This window comes from Bos indicus x Bos taurus, chromosome 5, assembly GCF_003369695.1.
Source record: "Bos indicus x Bos taurus breed Angus x Brahman F1 hybrid chromosome 5, Bos_hybrid_MaternalHap_v2.0, whole genome shotgun sequence".
Classification (NCBI taxonomy): Eukaryota; Metazoa; Chordata; class Mammalia; order Artiodactyla; family Bovidae; genus Bos; species Bos indicus x Bos taurus.
Genome location: NC_040080.1, coordinates 16,134,759 through 16,155,977, shown reverse-complemented (window position 1 = coordinate 16,155,977; position 21,219 = coordinate 16,134,759). Strand labels below are relative to the sequence as shown.

Here is a 21,219-nt window from a genome sequence, read left to right as displayed (position 1 = left end):
CCATGCATATCTCTCCAAGCTTTCCCACTCTATGACAGCAGTCATAGTGGAGTAGGGGCCCATTTTACACCAATATGACCTCATCTCAATTAATTATCTCTGCAACAACCTGGGTCCAAATAAGGTCACATTCTAAGATCTGAGTGTTAGGACTTCCACATAAGAATTTTGGGGAGGATGCAATTCAACACATAACTCTAGCCTTGAGTCTCCCCAAGGCATTCTTATGCTTTTCTTTTAAAAATAATTTTTATTATTTGTTTATTTTTGGCTGTGCTGGGTCTCTGTTGCTGGGCAGGCTTCTCTGTAGTTTCGGTGCTCCAGCTTCTCACTTCAGTGGCATCTCTTGTTCCAGAGCACAGGCTCCAGAGCTCAGGCTCAGTAGTGGTAACACACCAGCTTAGCTGCTCTGAGGGATGAGGAATCAAACTCGAATCTCCTGCATTGGCAGGTGGGTTCTTATGCGCTGGACCTCCAGGGAAGTCCCTCTCCCTCTCTCTGTCTTCTTGAAATCTTTTAGGATCTTCTCTTTTCCCCTAATATTCTGAGATTTCACAAAGCTATATCTTGACCTGATTCTTTTCCTTTCACCATGCTAGGCACATGGTGTACTATTTAATCCAGAAAGACTTGTTCAATTCAGGTTTTTTTCCCTTGTATTTCTTTTGTAGTATTTCTCCCTCATATCCTGTTTTCTCTTTGCAGAAGGCCTATTAATCAGATGTTGAACTATTTGGCTTGATTTTCTAATTTTCTTACTTCCTGTCTCCATCTTTGTTGGCTCTTGCTTCTGGTTCTTTGTTCCTTATTTGTTTCCAATTTTTGACCATGATTTATTTTTCTTGGAACTGTATCTGTGGAAATTCCCCAAGGCCTAGATTGAAGATAAGCTCATCCAGAGAGAGGACTTGCGTTGCTACAGCCGGTGCTTGGTGGCACTGTCGACCTGGAAATATTTTAAGTTCTTGCTATTTTGTTTTTAGGACCAATAAGGAATTCAGACAGAAAAACCACAGCATTGATTATAAAGTGTCTGCATATATTTATAACTGTGTTTTTTGATAATTTTATTTATCATTTATTTTTGGCTGTGCTGGGTCTTTGTTGCTGCACGGGCTTTTTCTCTAGTTGTGGGAAGTGGGGGCTACTCTCTAGTTGCGGCGTGTTGGCTTCTCACTGTGGTGGCTTCTCTTGTTGCAGAGCACGGGCTCTAGGGTGCTTGGGCTTTAGCAGCTGTGGCACGTGGGCTCCGTAGTTGCGGTTCCCGGGCTCTAGAGCACAGGCTCAGTAGTTGTGGCACACAAGCGTAGCTGCTCCGTGTCATGTGGGATCTTCCCAGATGAGGGATGGAACCCATGTCTCCTGCATTGGAAGATATATTCTTTACTGGTGAGCCACCGGGGAAGCCGTGTCTGCATATATTTAAAAGAAAAAAGAATAGTTCTCTAGTAGCTACCTAGGTTTCAGATGAGCAGATTTTCTATGTAGTCCCATAGGGGCAGTTCAGATATTAGCATATTTTAAATTCACTCTCAGGTGAGGATATAGTCCTTTGGGGTTCTGACTTTATGGTAGGGCCTTCCATTAGATCTCCAACTCTACGGAGGCCCTGGGTTCTGTCTCCTCTGCCACAGTGGCACCCTATGAGGCCACCATGCCTAAATTAAATGTTTAAGCAAATGCCCTCAAGGCAAAACAGGCTTCAGTGCCCAGTTATCTCTCCAGGCACCAGTGTTCACTTAGTCTTTTGGTCCTTAAATAGTCTACTTTCTTGCCAGTTTACATAAATGCCTTTTTAAAATGATCTTTTAGGCAAAGGATCTAGAATAGCTAAACCAACTTTGGAGAAGCACAATAAAATGGGAGAAATAATTCTACTTGATGTTAAGGCTTACTGTTGCTACAATAATTAAGACAGTGTGTCATTGGCAGAAGGACAGACACATAGATCAATGGAACCAGATAGAAAACCCAGAAAGAGACCTTCACAAATACGCCCAGCTGGTTTTCCTTTGTCTTTTTTGGTGGCTCTGCGTGGCTTGTGGGCTCTTCCCCAGCCAGGGATTGAGTCTGAGCTTGCAGCAGTGAAAGTGCTGAATCCCAACCACAGGACAGCCAGGGAATTCCCAGCCCAACTGATTTTTGCCAAAGATGCAAAAGCAGTTTAATGGAGGAAGGGTTTCTTTTTCAACAAACAGTCCTGGAGCAATTGGACATCCATTGGAAAAAAAAAGGAACCCTGACCTAAATGTCATACCTCATACAGCAATTAACTCGAAATGGATTATGAAACAAAATTATCTAACTCTTGGAAAATAAAATAGGAGAAAAGTATGAGACTCTAGGGCTAGGCAAAGTGTGACACAGAAAGTGATGCATTAAAGGACAAGTTCATAAATTGGATCTTAACAAAATTGAAAATGTTTACTCTATGAAAGTTCCAGTTAAGGGGATGAAAAGACAAAAGAGAGACTGGGAGAAACTATTTAGTTGACAAAGTACTTTATCTGGAATATTTAAATAATTCTTAAAACGCGAAGGCAAAAAAATAACCCAATTAAAAAATAGGCAAAAGACATGAATAGATCTTTCAACAAAGAGGATATATAAGATGGCAAATGAACACATTAAGATATATTCAACATCATTAGCCTTTGCTACTGCTACTAAGTTGCTTCAGTCGTGTCCGACTCTTTGCGATCCCATAGACGGCAGATCCCCCATCCCTGGGATTCTCCAGGCAAGAACACTGGAGGGGGTTGCCATTTCCTTCTCCAATGCATGAAAGTGAAAAGTGAAAGTGAAGTCACTCAGTCCTGTCCGACTCTTAGCGACCCCATGGACTGCAGCCTACCAGGCTCCTCCGTCCATGGGATTTTCCAGGCAAGAACACTGGAGTGGGTTGCCATTTCCTTCTCCAATGCATGAAAGTGAAAAGTGAAAGTGAAGTCGCTCAGTCGTGCCGACTCTTCGTGACCCCATGGACTGCAGCCTACCAGGCTCCTCCACCCATGGGATTTTCCAGGCAAGAGTACTGGAGTGGGTTGCCTTCTCCAGTACTTCTCCGAAATGCTGATGAGGATGTGGAAAAACTGGATTCTTCATATGTTGCTGGTGGGATTCTAAAATGGTACAGCCATTCTGAAAAACAGTTTGGCAGTTTCTTACAAAACTAAACATGTATTTACTTTACCACCCAGCAGTTGCACTCTTGGGCATTTATCTCAGAGCAATGAAAATTTATGTTCATGCACACCTGCACATGGGCAGCACTAGTGGTAAAGAACCTGCCTACCAATGCAGGAGACATTAGAAACTCAGGTTTGATCCCTAGGTTGGGAAGATCCACTGGAGGAGGGCATGGCAATCCACTCCAGTATTCTTGCTTGGAGAATCCTGTGGACAGAGGAGCTTGTTGGGCTACAGTCCATAGCGTCACAGAGTTGGATACAACTGGCGTGACTTGGCACAATGCATGGCACAAATCTGCACATGAATGTTCATGGCAGCTTTATCTGTAATAAGCCTAAACTGGAACCTCTCTGTATTTTTTTTTTTGTTCAACCTCATATGAATCTGGTGGGCATATTTAGCCATTCGTGCTGTCAGGACCAATTCCTTCCATTCTATTTGTCTTGAAGGGTTTATAATTTGTTTTCAATTTTTACAAATTCTCATTTCGATGTAGTTTCAGAAGGGGGATGGGATAAACACATATGATCAATGCATTATGTTTCTAATTGTTTAACGTTTTTAAGTAGGGTTGTGACATTTGGGTAGATCACCCTGGTGGTTTCTTAGAGGATGGTTATAACTGAGGGGCAAGATGAAACAGGAAGATATTATATTTCATTAATTTTAAGAGGCCACTTGGCACTTTTTTTTCATTTGAACATATAAATTGGGATGTTTGACTATAACTATTAGCCAGAACAGTCATACTGTATTTGTCATACTGGCTCATAAGAATCAAAATTTGCCAAATAGGTGTCTGAGGCTTGGAAGAAAATTCCAGAGACAGAAAAGGAACATTCCTTTAAGAAATGCTGCATCACCAAAGCCCTTGATGGCATGCACAGAGGACTACATTGTGTGGAAATCATACACATCTGAGTCAAAAAAATGAATCATAAAATTTGCTGTCTGTGAGATTTCAGGAACACTGTTACTGTGTTACTCTTTTCTGTTTTCCTTTTTATGTTTTTCCATGGGAATGAAGTATGATAAAAACCTGTACCTATAGAAACCTACACTTTCAATAAATATAAAATAAAAAGTCGAAGTGATAAGAAAGCATTATGTCACAGTTTGTTACCTTTTTACTCATCGGGACATAAAGTAATAGTTTTACAACTGATGGCATCCAGGTATGAGAGAATAATCTGAAGTGGGACAGGGAGACGAGGGAAGAGAATACTTGATGTACTAGGAAGGAGAACTTGGTGAATTGTTAGAGGACAGGTGAAAATGAACGGGAAGGAAATCTAAGATAGTTTTCAGGTCTCTGGTTTGGGTAACTGAGTCGACGTGGTAAACTACCTGGGATGGATAGGAGGCGCAGAGGGAAGGGGGAGTCAAATTTACGTTGCGTGAAGGGGCTTGTTGGTTGTGTAAATCGGATGACAGGAGCTCTGATATTTACTTTGGCCCCGGGAGCCTGCGGCTTTGCCTTGATGGATTCAGCCTCCTCAGAGCTGTCTGTCAAAAGCAGGGAGATGAGGTGGAGATCGGCAGGGTGCGGGTACCTGGGCCCTGCCTAGATCGCCGAACACCCGCAGCTCCCAGGGCTCGGGAGTCCTGGTTTGGGAGAGCCGGGGGCCCGCCCATTGCTGTTGGAGAAAGCTGCGTGATTGGCTGGAGACGGGCCGTGGGCGGGCCCAGACGCGGGGAACTGCTCAGCGATTGGCTGGGAGACACCAAAAAAGGTCCAATTCAAACTACTGGAGCCGCCTTTCCAGAGGGTTGGCGCCGAGTTCCACCCAACCCCTTCGCTTAGTTAGACAGATAAGCAAGCCAGAGTTGTAGTTGGTCAGATCGTCTCGGTGCAGCGCCTTTCCAGAGTCAGAATGAGAAGAGAGCTGTGATTGGCCAATTTTCAGGGGCGGGCACTCTAGGCCTTGTCCGGCCTTCGCTTCGGGGACTAGCGCCCGTCCTGGGCATGGATTGGGCTGCAGGGTTGTCAGCTTGATCTGGGGGGCGTGGCCAGCACTGATAAAAATTGGGGCCGGCGCGGCAACTGCAGTAAGTTCCACCGCAGTTAGAGCTCCGGTGGGCAGCCAGAGGCGGAGCTCGGAGGTGCGGGTGGTTTCACCGCAGCGTTTCCCGATCGGGTGTCTAGCCGCAGACTCCAGAGAGGAAACGGTCCTCTCATTCTTCTCTCGGTGACATGTGAGTTGACTCTGATGTGGGGGGCGCGACACCTTGTTGCCAGCTCTCACCCCAGCGCCGGACTCTGCGGGACCGAAAATGGCGCATTGCAGCAGCTGCGGCGGCGCGGGGAACCACCGCCGCGCGCCGCCCCCGGGCCGGGCCACCCCCCCGGGAGGGGACACAGCACCCCATTCCTGCACCAGCCGCAGCCGGCACCGCACGGGCGCGGCCGGGGCGCGGGGGTCCCACATTCACTGCCCCCTCTCCTCTCGCCTGCGGGACTCCTCAGTCGGGTCTCCGGCGAAGGTGGGGCGTGGAGACACCCGAGAGGGGCTCCAGGCTCTTTCTTGTCACTGATCAAGGCGGTACTTAGGGCTTCTGGAAGGACAGTCATGGGTGCACCTGCCAGTTAGCTGCTTGGGTTGCTCTGCAGCGTCTGCACTTGTGTACACCCCTCAACCCGATCGCGATGAGCAGCCCCCTCTTGGTAGTGAGCAAAGCTTCAGAAACTTGTCTGCCAGTTCTCTGGTGAGCAGCTCACAAGGACTCCAGGGGCAGTGGTAGGCAATTCCGAGCAGCCATTCATCCCAAGGCCACCCATAGAGGAGGTGTTTTCCTGTCAGTGAGTCTTAGCCAAGTATTTGGAAGAGAAATAGAGCTGAGGACCACTCCCGCACCTCCACCTTCCCTTAACACATTAGGTTTAGTCTCTAATAATCAATTTAGTCATCTAGTCATGGTCATCCCTGCCTCAAGATCCTAAGGGAGAACTATAGCTAGACAAGTGGAAGAACTTCCCGTTCTTGCCCAGAGTCCTGGCCTGGTCCAAGACGTATTCATGTTGCTTCTCTTGGTGACAAAAAAAAAGGCGGGGGGGGGGGGGGGGGAGATGTACTTATGTTACATAAGGCTTATAACTAGCCTTGGATATGTTACTCCTGCGTGTTCCCAACTCCCAACAAGTAGTAAGTGAAATGGTCCCTTCCAAAGCTTTCTAACTATTTGTATTTGATTTCTACAGTTTAAGCTGTATATGGTAGTTTACGTGTTTTGGCCAAGCCCTAGGATGCTCTGTGTTTTCATTTTGGGCAGGGGGAGCCTTCTCCGCTGACTGGTTCCCAGTAGCATCCATGTGGGATGAAGGAAGGAGGTGAGGAAAGCATGGTGACTAGAAGGGTGTCACGAGGTCTCTGACCTTAATCTTGTCATTGGTGCCACCAGCCTGGACCACTTCCAAGACCAAACGCCGGCTGCTTCCTACTCACTGACTTTTCCACTTTCCTCAGAGAATTAGATCGCTTAGCTCAGTAGCAGCAGAGGAGTCTGGCGGCTTCCAGAGCTCTGTATCTTTACTTTGCCTCTTTTGTGCCTTAAAGGGAAATGGGAAAACAATTCTTTTAACTGGGATAAGTCAGGTGTCATCTGCTAGAATAGCCTTTCTGAGGGGTTATTCTCTGTCTCTTTAGACTGAAATTTACGTAGAGAGGAGGAACTTCTGGGTATTAGTTCTACTGTGAAGAGTCAAGGCTTTTCCTTTTTGGCGACTTTGTGATGTTTTATCCGTAGTACGTTTACTCTTGGACTGCTCTGATGAGGTGTGCTTTGTGAGATTCTGCTTCTGTCTGAGGAGTTCTTATAATTTCTCTTCTCCATCAAATTTGAGCAATTTCTCTCCTACCTGTGAGTTCTTCCTTGGCAGAGAATAGCTCACGCCTCAGGTTAGACTTCTGAAAATTCTTTAGGGCATGAATTTAGCTTCCATGTGTTGGGAGACATGGAGAGGGATTTATTTGGAGGACTCCATGCTTGATGGGGCTTCCTTGGTGGCTCAGATGGTAAAGAATCTGCCTGCAATGCAGGGGACCTGGGTTCGATCCCTGATTTGGGAAGATTCCCTGGAGAAAGGAATGGCAACCCATTCCAGTATTCTTGCCTGGGAAATCCCATGGAGAGAGAAGCCTGGAGGGCTACAATCCATGGGGTTGCAAAGAGTTGGACACAACTGAGTGACTAACAGTTTTTTCATGCTAGATTATTCCCCCACCCTAAGGCTAAGGGAGAAAGAGAATGGTCTGTATATATTCAGTGTAAACCAAGATTTCTCTTTGGTATTAAAGAACTAGGAGAGCCTCCTAGACTTGATGCCAAATCTAGAACAAGAAGGGACAGAATGTCCCTGATGCCTATATATTGAAGACTGTGTCCAGTATTTTTGTTTTCTGCCTAGGCTCTTGGAACAGTCTCACAATTAACACAATTGGTTTGGGCCCCGCTTCTATCTAAGTGAACCCCCAACCTTCTCTGCCAAAAAATGAAGCAAGCAAACAGTTCTGACTCACTCCAACTACAGAGGCCTTTGGTGATTCTCCAAGTCGTCCTACAGTGGCCACGACACACTATAATCACTACGTGAAAAATACCAATAACTGACTCCCCTTCAGCAGAGACTGTCCGCTTGGCCTTTATTTTTATATTCAGCCTTTGCAAAAAAAAAAAAAAAAAAAGAGCTGTTAATCTGTACGCTTGTCCTGAGTGCTTGCTCCGTCACTCAGTCATGTCTGACTCTTTGCGACCCCATGGACTGTAGCCCACCAGGCTCCTCTGTCCATGGAATTTTCCAGGCAAGGCTACTGGAGTGGGTTGCCATTTCCTTCTCCAAAGCTTATCCTGAAGGTTTAGTTTTTTTTGCGTATAATTCTCCTAACCTGGATTGGAGTTTTCCAGGTTGACTTCTGGGAGGCCCAGAAATGACAGTCAGGATACGGCTGGCCCATTTGTCCCTGTAGCCGTCGTGCCAGAGTATGCGTTTGAGTTTGGGTCAGAGGACAGCCCAGACGAGAGCTCTTGACTCCACCCTCCACCCAGGGTGTCGCTGGGCCCCATCAGTTGCAAGATCTTTTGTTTTTTTGCCTTGCGTCTGTATCGTATCTCCCCACTTGGCATTGCCAAGGAGCTAGACCCCTGCTGTTTGCGAATAACCTTATTATTGCCACCACCTTGGTGCTGTGGGGCGAGAATGCACGGGATTCCTTTCTTGTCTCACGCACTCTGTGCCCTTCTCCCCAAAGGTCTGCTCCAGCTCAGCCACCCACTGAAGGGGCAGAAGGGGCTGCCCCAGGTGGGGGTCCCCCTGGCCCTCCTCCTAATATGACCAGTAACAGACGACTACAGCAGACCCAGGCACAAGTGGAGGAGGTAGGTGGATAGCTTTTTCTCCGAGGGTTTCCAAATCATGGGAGTCTGGAAACTTCTCTTTATGTAGAGGGGCAGCTAACGGCTCTGGGAGGCAGGGCACCCTGTAGAGTTAGGCAGGGCAGCCTCGGGGTGCTCTCCCCAGCTCTGGGGGAGCTTAGCCGCTCTGTGTTCCCATGCCCTGCTCAGGTGGTGGACATCATGCGTGTAAACGTGGACAAGGTCCTGGAGAGGGACCAGAAGCTGTCAGAGCTGGATGACCGAGCCGACGCTCTGCAGGCGGGTGCATCACAATTTGAGAGCAGCGCTGCCAAGCTAAAGAGGAAGTACTGGTGGAAAAACTGCAAGGTGAGTGTTCCTGTCCCCTCCCTGTTATTTTCCTGGGTCTCAACGCACAGGAGGCAGGAAAACCCTTAGGTTCCACATTCTCTGTGGAATGTGGAATGGTTCCACATCCTCTGCTGGCGCCTCTCTTGAGAGGAAATCTGGATCGCCGCTTTCTTAAGCTGCATTACCCAAGCTAGCCACCAGGGTACGCTAGAGCACTCAGAACCACTCACTGGGGGCCCTGGAGACCTTAAGGAGTTTGGAGGGGTTAGTCAAGCTGCTTTTTCCTGGAGGACCCCTGCAAACCCTTCCGAAGACACACCAATGTCGACACAATGGCTGGGGTAGATACATATTTAAACACCTGCAGCTCTTGGGGAATGAGCTGAACACTTTATGATGAACAATGAACCTGATGACTAAAGGTTCAAAGTTGGCGTCTCCTCTGGTGTTCCTTTGAAAGCCTCCAAGCTACAGGAAGAGGGGAAAAGGAGAAGGCTGCAGATGCTCTGATGTTTTCGAGAAGTTCCAGCTGTGGTGGAGGGGTTACTATCTGATGGGGTAGTGGGGTGGTGCACAGGGTGGGGTTGGAAGGCTTCCAGTTATCCTGGGGGCTGTGTGGCTTCTTCCACTGTTCCCCAGGACTGGGGCAGTGCTGCGCTCATGTCCCCAGCCCGGGCCTCCTTCCCTCCTTCCCCAAACCCAAGGGCTCACTCTTTGTCCATGTTCCCCCAGATGATGATCATGCTGGGAGCCATCTGCGCCATCATCGTGGTAGTTATTGTAAGTAAGTATCGCTGAGGTTGCTGGTGGGGTGAAGAGGTGGGAAGGTCCCGGAGTCTCCTCCCAGCCCTGCCTGCCTGCCTGGGGAGTGGGGCTGCTCTGACTGAGGTACGGAGATCAGATCGCTGCCAGGGCGGCGGGGAGGGTCATCATTGGGTGCGGGAGGGCAGGAGGGGCTTCCTGGATGGACACGCCTTCCCTCTGCAGGACTGTGGGGGACGGTGGTCCCTCCTGGTTCTGAGGAGGTGGGGCTGTGCTCTTTTGTCACAGGCATGGGTGGAGGGTGCCCGTGGGGGTGGGACACCTGCGGCCACCCCTGGTGTCTAGTAACCTGATGTCATGTGCCCTCTTGTCTCCCGTCTCTCTCTTTGCCATCTGGGACCTCCCGATTCCTGTGTCCAGTCTACTTTTTTGCTTGAGAACATGCCACCCCCGTCCCTGTTCCCCCTGGCCGTCTGAACTCATGTCCCTCTCTCCCTCCGTCTCTCCCTGGCACTCCCCCATCTGCCTTCCTCCATCCCAGCCCCGCTTCGCCATCGCCCACTCCTCCTTTGTTGCTTTCATTTGCACTTGGTCCCGTGACACCGGAAATGCTGCTCATGGTGCAGTCTTGAGGTAACTGCCTGGTAAACAACAGCGGGCATCTCCTTCCTCCCCTCTCACGCTCTCTCAAGTTCCCCCAAAGGGTTGGAGGCAGAGGGCCTAGGAAGGGGCGGAGCTGAGGTGACCTGCCCAAGAAAGGGCCAGGACTAGGGGGAGGAGAAGAGGCTTATGCTCGTGGTATTGCCTGGAAAAGCCAGGCCAGGCCACTGGCAGGAGCAGGCTGGGGACAGCTGGGAGAATGTCCCTCACCTGGAGTCCTTCTCCTGGGCCAGGCCTTGCAGGGGAGCCTGGACCGGGTCTGCAGTCCAGCCTGGGCCTGGTGCAGGATGCCTTAAGAAAGTCAAGCCTGTTTTGCAGAGGGATGTCCCATCCGTTAGTCTTAAGATTTTCTGTCTTCAGGGATCTTACCACCTTTTACTTTGTCCTCCAGCGACCTGGAGGACACATATTCATAGCGAAAAAATGCCAGGACTCCCGTTCCCATTCTAGAAGCAGTTCCGCCAGCTCATATCTGGATGGGGCGCTCGTCCATGTTTTCTACACCATTCTGTGTTGTTCATGAGGGCATCAAATAATTTCATTTAGCCAGAGTTTGAGACTCACTGAATTTTACTGGCATAGATAAAGAGAGGATGCCTGTGGGTTATAGAGACACAGCAAGTCCAGGGCCTAACCCGAAAAATAACAAGCCTGGAGGAAGTCACTTCTCACCCTCTCGTTCTGAGGTTCCTGTTGCTCCTTCCTGTTGATGGAGGAGGATGAGGGGCTGGAGGTGAGAAGCCCTGGACCCTTGGGGAGTCCTTACCCCCCTATACTCCCCCAGTGAACTTGCTAAAGACAAGGGGGGCCCGGCCGTGCTCTGAGTGCTGAGGGAGCCCAGTGCCTGCAGCGACCCAGCCCCGGGGTTGAGGTGGATGTCAACAGACAGGCCTGCTTGTGGGTCCTGTGCTGCCTCGGGGCCTCCCCACCCAGAGTGGCCTCTGTTCTTGCTGCAGTTCGTTCCCATCCCAGAGCACCCTGTGCACCTGGACTCCGCGCTGCCTCCTCCGCTCCCCACTTGTCTGTGTGGTTTGTGGCACAGACAGTGGGACCCGAGGACGGGGTTGCTCGGCCTGTCTCAGGGGCTGGGGCTGGGCTCAGGAAAGGGCATCGAGTGGGCCAGACCGGGTGTGAGGGGCGGAGGGCCCACCTGGTCCCCTCATGCGTCCCGTCCAGCCAGCGGGAGGCGGCAGGGGGCCAGGCTGGGCTGGCTGGCCCTCCATGCAGTAGCATTTCACGACGCACAACCCTCCTGCCTCTCCCTCCGCCCCGACCCCCCTTCCCCTCGTCCTGCCCCAGGGTGGGACGGAAGAGCTGGACGAAGGCAGTCAATGTGCCCTCCTCACGGCCCCCCTCGAAGGCCTCCACTCTCCCCTGGGCTCCCCTTGCCTGATGCAGGGGGTCACCGCCGGAGAAGAACCACCACTGGCCTCGATGTGTCCCAAGCCTGGAGCAAACCCGCCCTCCTGGGCCGCCCCATCACAGGAAATCACTTCTGGGTTCTGCCCCGTCTGTCCCAGAGGTAGTTGGCTCAGTGCTTCTGGGGACGCAGCCCTTCTACGCTCCTTCTCACCCCACCTGTCCCCTCTTTTGTGTCTTCGCTGTCCTCACCCCCGCACCCCACACCCATGTGCATAAGCACATATGCAACTGAGCCCGGGGCTCGGCGGCCACGTGAAGCTGAGGCCCCACAGCCCCTCCTCGGTTTGCCATGAGACGGTGTGGGGTCTCCGCTGTGTGTCTGTCATCACCTCTCTGTCTTTTTTCTTAACCCCACTCTCCTCCATGTACGGAATAATAACAGATGTACTTCCACCAAAGGCATGTATTCACCAATTTCCTGTATTCTGAACAAAGGCCAAAAAATACAGCTTCCTACCACTAAAGCGAGTCGGCTGTTGTTTGGGCTGGAGTGACCTCGGCGGGGTGGAGGGTGGTGTTTCTCTTTGGTTCCCTTCCCACGGTGCTTTGGGCCGGAAGGATGGCTGACATGTGCCATCACCCTCGAGATGAAAGGTCTGGGTGTTGGCAGGGGACGTGGTCTCCGCTCTCAGCCTTCATGCCTGATGCCACCCGGCGGCTCTTCCAGGTGTGAGTGACAGGAACCCGTGGCAGGAAGCTGAGTGGTGTCTCACCGACAGACACCTGCAGGTCTTCTCAGACAGCTGCTGCCATCTCCCCCTAGGTCCTGGGCCAGACGCTCTGCTCCCCACGACCCTCACGCACAGCCGTCTGCTGTCAAGTCCAGTGTACTGACCAGACCCGTTTGAGAAATGACTAAAAGGAGCAATCTCTCCCCTGCAGCTGAGGGGGTGAGGGGCATGTAGAGTCCTAAAATGTCTAGCAGCCATCCAAAGGGGCAGGAGCTTAACCACAGCTCAGGGTTACACAGAGCAGCTGAGACAGGGCCCTGGGGGCCACCTCTGAGGGTCTCTGTTTCACATCTCAGACACTTGGCAGGTAGAGTAGCAAGGCTGGGAGGCGGGGCCCCGAGTGGGGAAAGAGGGAAGTGGAGAAGCTTTGCTTCCGAGGACACTCGGCGCTTTTATCTGGACATAGTTCTGTGACTGTGTGTTCATCCAGTTCCCACCCTGTCCCACTGTCCTTCCCCTGCTCCTTTCTGAATTTTTTTTTCTGGCATCTTTTCCAGCCCCACACCTCCACCTCCAAGCTGGCTCAGGTCTCAAGCTCCACCCAGACCTCTGCCTTCCTGCCACCCTGCCACCTCTCCACGCTCTCTCCCTTGGTATATCGGCCCAGGGCGTGCAATGAAGGAGGGCAGGGGCCTGTAGAAATCCAGAGTCAGTGATCCATGCCTTCTTTTTAGCTTTCTTGGGGCCTTTTGGAGTCTGGGATTCGGCTCAGAGTCCTTCTGGGAGAATGTGAATCTCTTACATTTAAGGCAGGAGAGCGGCTACCCAGAGTGCCTTGAGGTTTTGGGAGACCTTGGTGAGGTAGCTAGGAGGAAACAGGAGGGAACAAGGTTGCTGTCAGTGGGGTAACCCCAAGAGCTGGGACTGGGCTGGCTTTATTCCTGGTCTGGGCGTGGCAGTGTTCAGAGCATCTGATCTCTAAGTGAGGGCGGTCAGGGATAGAACCCATGGTGTCCAGGCGCTTTCTTACCTTGGCGTCTCTGCAGCCCCAGGAACAGCAAGGTCAGGACGAAGAGGATGCTGGCCAGAAGGACTCCCAGGGCTGACTTCTGCTCTGCAACTGACAGAGGCGTGGAGGGAAATCAGTGGCAAGAATCCTCCTGAACCCTCGCCCACAGCGTGTGCACGCAGGAAGGAGAGTGTGCTCTGTGTGTGTGTATGTGCCTGGCCGAGGAGCTCCAATCAGCTGCTCCTCTGCCCTCACCCAAGAACCAGGCACATGGGGTGCTGGGACCTGCTGGGGGTGGTTGTCCGCCTGTTACTCCACACAATCCTCCACCTCTTCCCACTTTGTGACAACAGTTTTCCAAACTGTCTTACAAGAGAGATTTAGTTTAGATTAGCAGTTGACCCTGATGCTGGGAAAGATTGAGGGCAGGAGGAGAAGGGGGCGACCGAGAATCAGATGGCTGGATGGCATCACCGACTCAATGGACATTGAGTTTGAGCAAGCTCCGGGAGTTGGTGATGGACAGGGAAGCCTGGTGTGCTGTACTCCGTGGGGTCGCAAAAGAGTCGGACAGGACTGAGCAACTAAACAAAGTTGCTGACAGTTAAACTGCAATTTTGTAAATAACTGGGGAGTGATGTAAGCTGAGACAAAATCCCATAAACTTTAGGGAAGCTTATGGCCTCGCAAGCCACCAAGTAATGCATTTCAAGTTGCAAACTGCATGGCATAAGACTTTTCCATGCAACATTGTAAAGCAATTTTCCTCTAGTTAAAAAATAAAAGTATCAATGTTCAAAAAATAAACTTTTCAATATCCGCCAAACATTAAAAACAAAAAAGACCTTTTGATGACATTCTGTGGCCTCAGGATAAAGTTCAGCTGGAGGCCTGTTATTTGCCCACCAATAGCAGCAGGGGGGTTAAAGCTGTAGAGAAATCAGGCGACCTATTGTTCACGTTTTCCGTTTTACCATTTTCTAGGCAGACAACCTTGACTGGACATCTGTAAGTGCTGTTGCGTCTGTGCGCTATGTCGCTTTAGTTGTGTCCGACTCTTTGCGATCCTCTGGACTGTAGTCCGTTACTCATCTCTAAAATGGAAGGTGTGAGATGTGTGCTGGCCCACATCTGAGTGCTCAGTGCAGGGCTGGCTCAGTCCTGAATAAATACAAGCACCGCTCAAGCTTCGTGACCACAGCCCCCTTCCCCCCACACCCTTGCCCCTAGCCATGCGGCTCCCCCGGTTCTTTCAGGCTATTCTATAATGAGGCTGTCACACGTGCGTTCCTTCTGTCCTGGTGTTCCTGGCCCTCTGAGCCTCGCAGGCCTCCCCCTACCCCCTGGGTGGGTCATCTGCCCTGATGGCCTAGTCTGTCCCTCCAGCTCCTCGAGGGCAGGATGAGGAACTGCTCAGCCCTGGTCTCCAGCTCTCAGCAGTGCCTGGTACCCCAGGATCCAGGGGATAATAAAAGATTCGGGGAACATGTGGTCAGACCTCTGAAGGCCCCCACCTTGGGAAAGCAGCAGCTGAGACCGTAGGAAGCAGAACTAGGTTGGAGGACAGGAGCCCTGAGCCCAGGTGTAGAGGTGGGGAAAGTAGGGCAGTCCCATACCTGGTGGGGCAACCCAGGCATGGACCCCCAGGGGTTCCTCCAGGGAGACGTGGGTGACCTGGCAGGTGTAAGTGGCTCCCGCAGAGCCAGGCTCCACCGTCAGGGAGGAGGAGATACTGTAGGTGCCAGCTGGGCTCTGCCGGAGGCTGGAGAGGGAGGCGCCAGAGACAGGGGCTGGGGAGCCACCCTGTTCCTCCCGGGTCCAGGTCACAGACACATCCAGTGGGTAGTAGCCAGCAACATTGCAGATGAGGGTGGCTGGTGGGGCTGCGTTCAGCAAGCTCAGTCGTACTTTGGGGGAAGCTGGAAGAAAGGAGGAGCGATCAAATCCCACAGGGATCACCAGGACAGCAGAGGAGTCTGGAGCCTTCTCCTCCTGCTGAGCATGATAGCAAGTTGTGGGGATGGAGGGTTTCTACTCAGTGAGGTGCAGGGTGCATCCTGGAGGCAGGACATAAAGGGGCATGATTCCCACAGGTCACTGAAAAACAAGAGCAAAACCAACTAGAGGTTGGCTTGCTTCTTAACATCACCATCAGCCAGTGATTTTAAACAGTCGTGTAAGGTAACGTAAGAAAGTTGCTCAGTCATGTCCGACTCTTTGCAACTCCGTGGACTGTACAGTCCATGGAATTCTCCAGGCCAGAATATTATTGGAGTGAGTAGCCTATCCCTTCTCTAGCAGATCTTCCCGAACCAGGAATCGAGCTGGGGGCTCTTGTGTTGAAGGTGGATTCTTTACCAGCTGAGCTACAAGGGAAGCTTTGAAACAGTCCTCCCGGTGCGGGGCAGGGGCCCTCTCTGGTGGGTCAGTGGTAAAGAATCCACCTGCCAATGCAGGAGACACGGGTTCGATTTCTAGTTTGGAAAGATCCCCCGTGCCACGAAGCAACTAAGCCCATGAGCCACAACTAGTGAGCCTGTGCTCTAGAGCCTGGGAACCACAACTTCTGAGCCGCAAGCTGCTACTACTGGACTCGCATGCCCTGGAGCCTGGGCTCTGCAACAAGAGAAGCCACCACAAAGACAGACCTGTGGAGGGCAACTAGAGGAAGTCCAGGGACCCAGCACAGCCATCAGTGATAAATAAAAGAAACAAAATTTAAAAAATAAATAAAAAGAAAAACAATTCTTCCCGTCAGGACCGCTCCCACAGCCCCTCCTTGGTTTGCTGCTGCTCCTCCTTAGAACGTGGTCCAGAAGGACTGGGGTGACCAGAGATAGGCAGCTGGGGCAGGGCAGCAGGGTCTTGGCCGGGACATTTCTCAGTGGAATTATCCTAGAGCCTGATGGGAAACTGAATGGAATTCTCTGAGAGCCTGATGGGAAACTCAATCTGATGCCATCCGTGCTTCTAGGACAGAGAAGGCAGTCAGGCTGTGGGACTGCAGTCTGCCTCTCAGCAAAGTGCCCTTGTGTTTGATCCCATTCCGGAAAACACTCTCAAAGGCATATTCCTTTTCCTCTCTGCAGGGTCACTGACCCTGGCCTCACCTTGGATGTAGAGCTGGATGACCTGTTGAGCTCGGAACAGGGAGGTGGTGATCTGGCAGATGTAGGCCCCCTCATCCTGTAGAGTGAGGCTGGGTAGCGTGAGGGAGGCATCTCCAGCTGTGAGCAGCTGCTCAGGCTCCAGGGTGGCACCCTCCCGCTTGGCCTGCCCCTGCCCCATGGTCCAGTGGTATACCAGCCGGCCACTGCCCTTATGCTGCAGCCGCCACTCCACGCTGGTAACGTCCAAGCCAGGTGCCACGGAGTAACCACAGTGTAGGGAGGCTGTGGACCCCAGCAGGAAATTCAGGGATGGTGTCTGTGTGGTCACCTGGAACTCCACTGTGGGAGAAAGTGAAAAGTGTTAGTCACTTAGTCGTGTCCGACTCTTTGCAACCCCATGGACTATGAGCCTGCCAGACTCCTCTGTCCATGGGATTCTCCAGGCAAGAATACTGGAGTAGGTTGCCATTCCCTTCTCCAGGGGATCTTCCTGACCCAGGAATCAAACCCTGGTCTCCTGCATTGCAGGTGGATTCTTTACCATCTGAGCCACCGGGGAGAAAGAGGGGTGATTGTGGGCTGCTCCCTCCTTGAGGCCACCTGACCCCTGAGCTGTAGCACGCCTGGGGCGTGTTGAGAGACACCATGCACACGTGGTACTCTTCACCATTTTGTACCCCCTGCACAATCTGATGAAAGTTATGGACCAGACAAATTACACATACGAAAGTATGGGTTACCGTGGACCCTCAGGTATGAAGGAACTCCTGGAACAGCCAGCAAAGCTTTGGGAAGCCTGGTTCTTCCACTTATTGGCTCTGTGACCTACGGCAAGCCACTCAGTGTTGCCATGTTCATGTGCTTAGGGCAAGGCTGACGAGAAGACTAAAGAAGTCAGAGTTTAAAAAAGCACACAGTGGTGAAATCTGAGCCAAACATGCTGAACTTCAGTCTAATGAAAAAAAAGACAAATCCAAGTGGTGGGACATCTACAAGATAGCAGCCAGGATTCAGAAACATCCAGGGGGACTTCCCTGGTGGTCCAGCGGGTAAGACTCCACACTCCCAATGCAGGAGGTCTGGGTTCGATCCCTGGTTGGGGAACTAGATCCTACATGCTGCACCTAAGACCTGGCACAGCCAAATAAATAAATTAAAAGAGAGAGATAATGAACAAATTCTGTGGGCCTGTGTTCCACTCTCATCTTGAAGCACTAGATCAGGCTAGCTGCTCCCTGGGAGAAACTAGTACTCAGCTCACTAAGGCAGCTGTGGACAGCACAAGTGGATAGAGCATCACATGTCTTATGTCCTCAGGTCACCCGACTAGGTGAAAATCATCCCCCTTTGGGGTCTTTGGGAAGAACAGACTGAGGCCTTGGGAACCCCCTGAGATGACCAATGTGCATGGAGGTGGTCTTGTCCCCTCCCTTCTCCTACTATTCCCCTATCTCTGCCCCTTTAAAAAAAATCAAAACTTTCTGCTGCTTTTCGTTTTCTCACCTGCAGTCCGCACAGTCCCCTGGGGGCTCAGGGGCAGTTTCAGCGTGGGATGCAAGACAGTCTCATTCTCAGCATCCTCAAGAGTCTTCATCACCATGGATACACCTGGTCCCCCTCCAGATACCTGCACGTTGGTGATGAACCAGGCTGCCATCTCCACAGTGGCCTCTGGCCTGGCCTGGAGGAAATAGCGGGAGATCTCACAGGTCACCTCCTTCCCACTGCAGTCAGCGTGGAGCAGGGCCTCGGCCTGGGGAATCTGTACCAGGTTCACTGTGGAGAGAAGAGGGCAGCACAGATATGGAGTTGGGTAGAGAATACCTGGGCTGATGGGAAGCCGGTGTGGGCGAGCCTACTTGGGAACCAGACTCAGGAACTGGAGGGAGCCCAGAAGGACTGGGGCACAGGGTGAAGGGCTTGTACCTGAGGCCTCGAAAGTAATGAGTGAGTTGTCCTTGGTCAGTGTATCCACTTGGAAGTCTGTGAGGCCTTCCAGGGAGCCATCGTCCGGCACTGGTACCTGCCTCAGCACCAGCACGGCCTTCACCATGTTCTCACTGCTGGCGAACCCTCCATGGTGCCCACCTTCTTCCATCAGGAAGCAGTCCAGGACCACGTCCACCGCCTGCCATTGCCTTTCTGCTGCAGGGAACAGGCTGGTGTGAGCACCCTGTTGCCCAGAAAGTTACTCCTATATTTACTCCCTGCCCGAAACTGCCAAGTCATCAAGGGTTAATCTTCTTGATCCCTAGCTCCTTTCCTGTTTTACCCTGAACCAGATTTATGAAACTCTTATTTCCAACAATCCATGAAAAGCTCTCTCTTCCGTTAAAGGAATTCTCAGCAAAAGGAAATGAATGAGCAAAGCTGCATTGGGAGAGAAGACGAGCCTGGTTGTTGGACGTTAACAGCCTCTCAACTTCCCAGTTAGTCCCCAGGGTCTGTTGCTTTTGCGGTATAACCGAGAAGGCCCCTAGTTCCTTGGTTTGGCCCTTTCCACTGAGTTCTCAGCCTCCCTCCGAGCAAAATTGGTTCTCACCGTTACTAGCCGCGGAACCTTCCACCTGTTGCGCTTAGAGGGCGCTTGGAAGCCATCCCTGGCCCCTTACTCTCTCTGGGACCTCGGTGAGGGTGACTACCTGATGCTTCTTGAGCCCAACGCACCCTACCAGCCTGTCCACCCGACTCACCGACGTTCGCCGCCCCGGAGAAAGCCAAGCAGAGCAGTAGGCACCACCCCTCGGCGCCCATGGGGGCTGCTCTCGGGCCCTCCTCCCCCGCCGCCCTTCTTCAGTCCCCCCGCTGGCCAGGGGTCGGCTGGAGAAGGGGCTTCAAACACCCCTGCCTGGTCGGCCGCCTGGCGCCGTCAGTCTTCTCCGTCTACTTGGCTTTCGCTTTCACTTTGAGAAAGCGTTATCACGGCTGCCTTAGCCGCTGGCTGAAGCCGTTGGAGCCAGAGTCTGGTCACTATTCTTCCTTTTCACCTTCTCGCCCGCAAAAGAAATCCCCTGGTGATTTCAGGACCTGACTCTGCTGCGTGCGCCCCTTTGCCCTTTTGTTTCCGATCAGCCCCAAGAAAGTGTAGACAGAGTACGGGAACGGAGGCAGATTGGAGGAAGGAAGGGACTGATGACAGACGAAGGCTCCCCAGTAGCTGGGACCTTCTCCCACTTCCCTTCACCTGCCAGCCCCGCCACTACCCCCAGGGGCCCCAGCGCGTCTGCGCCGAAGAAAGCTCCGCCCTCAGATCGTGGGGTGGGCGTGGCCTGCGCTCAGGGTGGGCGGGTCCGCTCGCAGGTTAGGCGGGTCTGCGCGGGGAAGTGGGCGTGGCCTGTGTTGGGAGCCTGAGTTCAGAGCCGGAGAGCTATGCACACTGTGTTTTGTAGCTTTATTTCGCCAGGTTTCTGCAATGGCACCCCACTCCAGTACTCTTGCCTGGAAAATTCCATGGACAGAGGAGCCTGGTAGGCTGCAGTCCATGGGGTCGCGAAGAGTCGGACACGACTGAGCGACTTCCCTTTCACTTTCCACTTTCATGCACTGGAGAAGGAAATGGCAACCCACTCCAGTGTTCTTGCCTGGAGGATCCCAGGGACGGGGGAATATGCTGGGCTTCTATCTTTGGGGTCGCACAGAGTCGGACACGACTGAAGCGCCTTAGCAGCAGCAGCAGCAGCAGCTGGACCAAAGATACAGCACGTGGGCCTTAGGGAGGTGGAATGCTTTCTGCCTGGAGCCCCAGCCCTCTTGCAGCTCAGGGCTGCAGCTGACCTCCCCTGTCTGGACCCACGACTTGTCCCTCTTGAATGCAGAGTTCCAGAGAATAGCAAGGAGAGATAAGAAAGCCGTAAGTGAACAATGCGAAAAAATAGAGGAAAACTATAGAATGGGAAAGACTAGAGATCTGTTCAAGAAAATTGGAGATAACAAGGGAACATTTCATGCAAAGATGGGCACAATAAAGGACAGAAATGGTATGGGCCTAATAGAAGCAGAAGTGATTAAGAAGAGGTGGCAAGAATACACAAAAGAACTGTACTGAAAAGGTCTTAAGGACCTGGATAACCACAATGATGTGGTCACTCACCTAGAGCCAGACATCCTGGAATGTGAAGTCAAGTGGGCCTTAGTAAGCATTAGTATGAGCAAAAACTAGGGGGGAGGTGATGGAACTCCAGCTGAGCAGTTTAAATGCCTAAAAAGATGATGCTGTTAAAGTGCTGCACTCAATATGCCAGAAGATTTGAAAAACTTAGCAATGGCCACAGGACTAGAAAATGTCAGTTTAACTCCAGTCTCAAAGAAAGAAAATGCCAAAGAATGTTCATACTACTATACAATTGTACTCATTCCACATGCTAGCAAGGCAATGCTCAAAATCCTTCAAGCAAGGTTTCAGCAGTATGTGAACCAAGAACTTCTAGATATATAAGCTGGATTTAGAAAAGGCAGAGGAACCAAATAACAAATTGCCAACATCTGTTGGATCATAGGAAAAAAGCAAGGGAATTCCAGAAAAGCATCTACTTCTGCTTCATTGACTATGCTAAAGCCTTTGACTTTGTGGATTACAACAAACTGTGGAAAATTCTTAAAGAGATGGAATGCCTTACCTGTCTCCTGAGAAATATGTATGCAGGTCAGGAAGTTAGACAACAGTAGCAGTTGGAATTGAACATAGAACAATGGG

General features: G+C 51.5%; 2 protein-coding genes across 3 annotated transcripts; one reads left to right on the top strand and one right to left on the bottom strand.

The window, feature by feature from the left end:
• Positions 1-5,227: 5,227 nt before the first annotated feature.
• Positions 5,228-12,200, top strand: VAMP1 (vesicle associated membrane protein 1). The gene is made up of 5 exons (XM_027541104.1): positions 5,228-5,388; positions 8,439-8,565; positions 8,752-8,910; positions 9,625-9,676; positions 10,075-12,200. Coding segments are annotated over exons 1-5 (357 nt in total). The 5' UTR covers positions 5,228-5,386; the 3' UTR covers positions 10,092-12,200.
• On the bottom strand, positions 12,139-19,751 carry TAPBPL (TAP binding protein like). 2 transcript variants are annotated; one of them, XM_027541102.1, is made up of 7 exons: positions 19,220-19,751; positions 18,453-18,671; positions 18,030-18,302; positions 16,527-16,865; positions 15,033-15,335; positions 13,438-13,527; positions 12,139-13,272 (listed from the first exon to the last, which is right to left on the bottom strand). In XM_027541102.1, exons 1-7 carry the CDS (start codon positions 19,278-19,280, stop codon positions 13,229-13,231), a joined length of 1,329 nt encoding a protein of 442 aa, XP_027396903.1. In that variant the 5' UTR covers positions 19,281-19,751; the 3' UTR covers positions 12,139-13,228. The 2 variants fall into 2 exon arrangements, with proteins under 2 accessions (XP_027396903.1, XP_027396904.1); XM_027541103.1 differs by having other exon boundaries at positions 18,453-18,668; positions 19,220-19,746.
• Between the last annotated feature and the right edge of the window lie 1,468 nt (positions 19,752-21,219).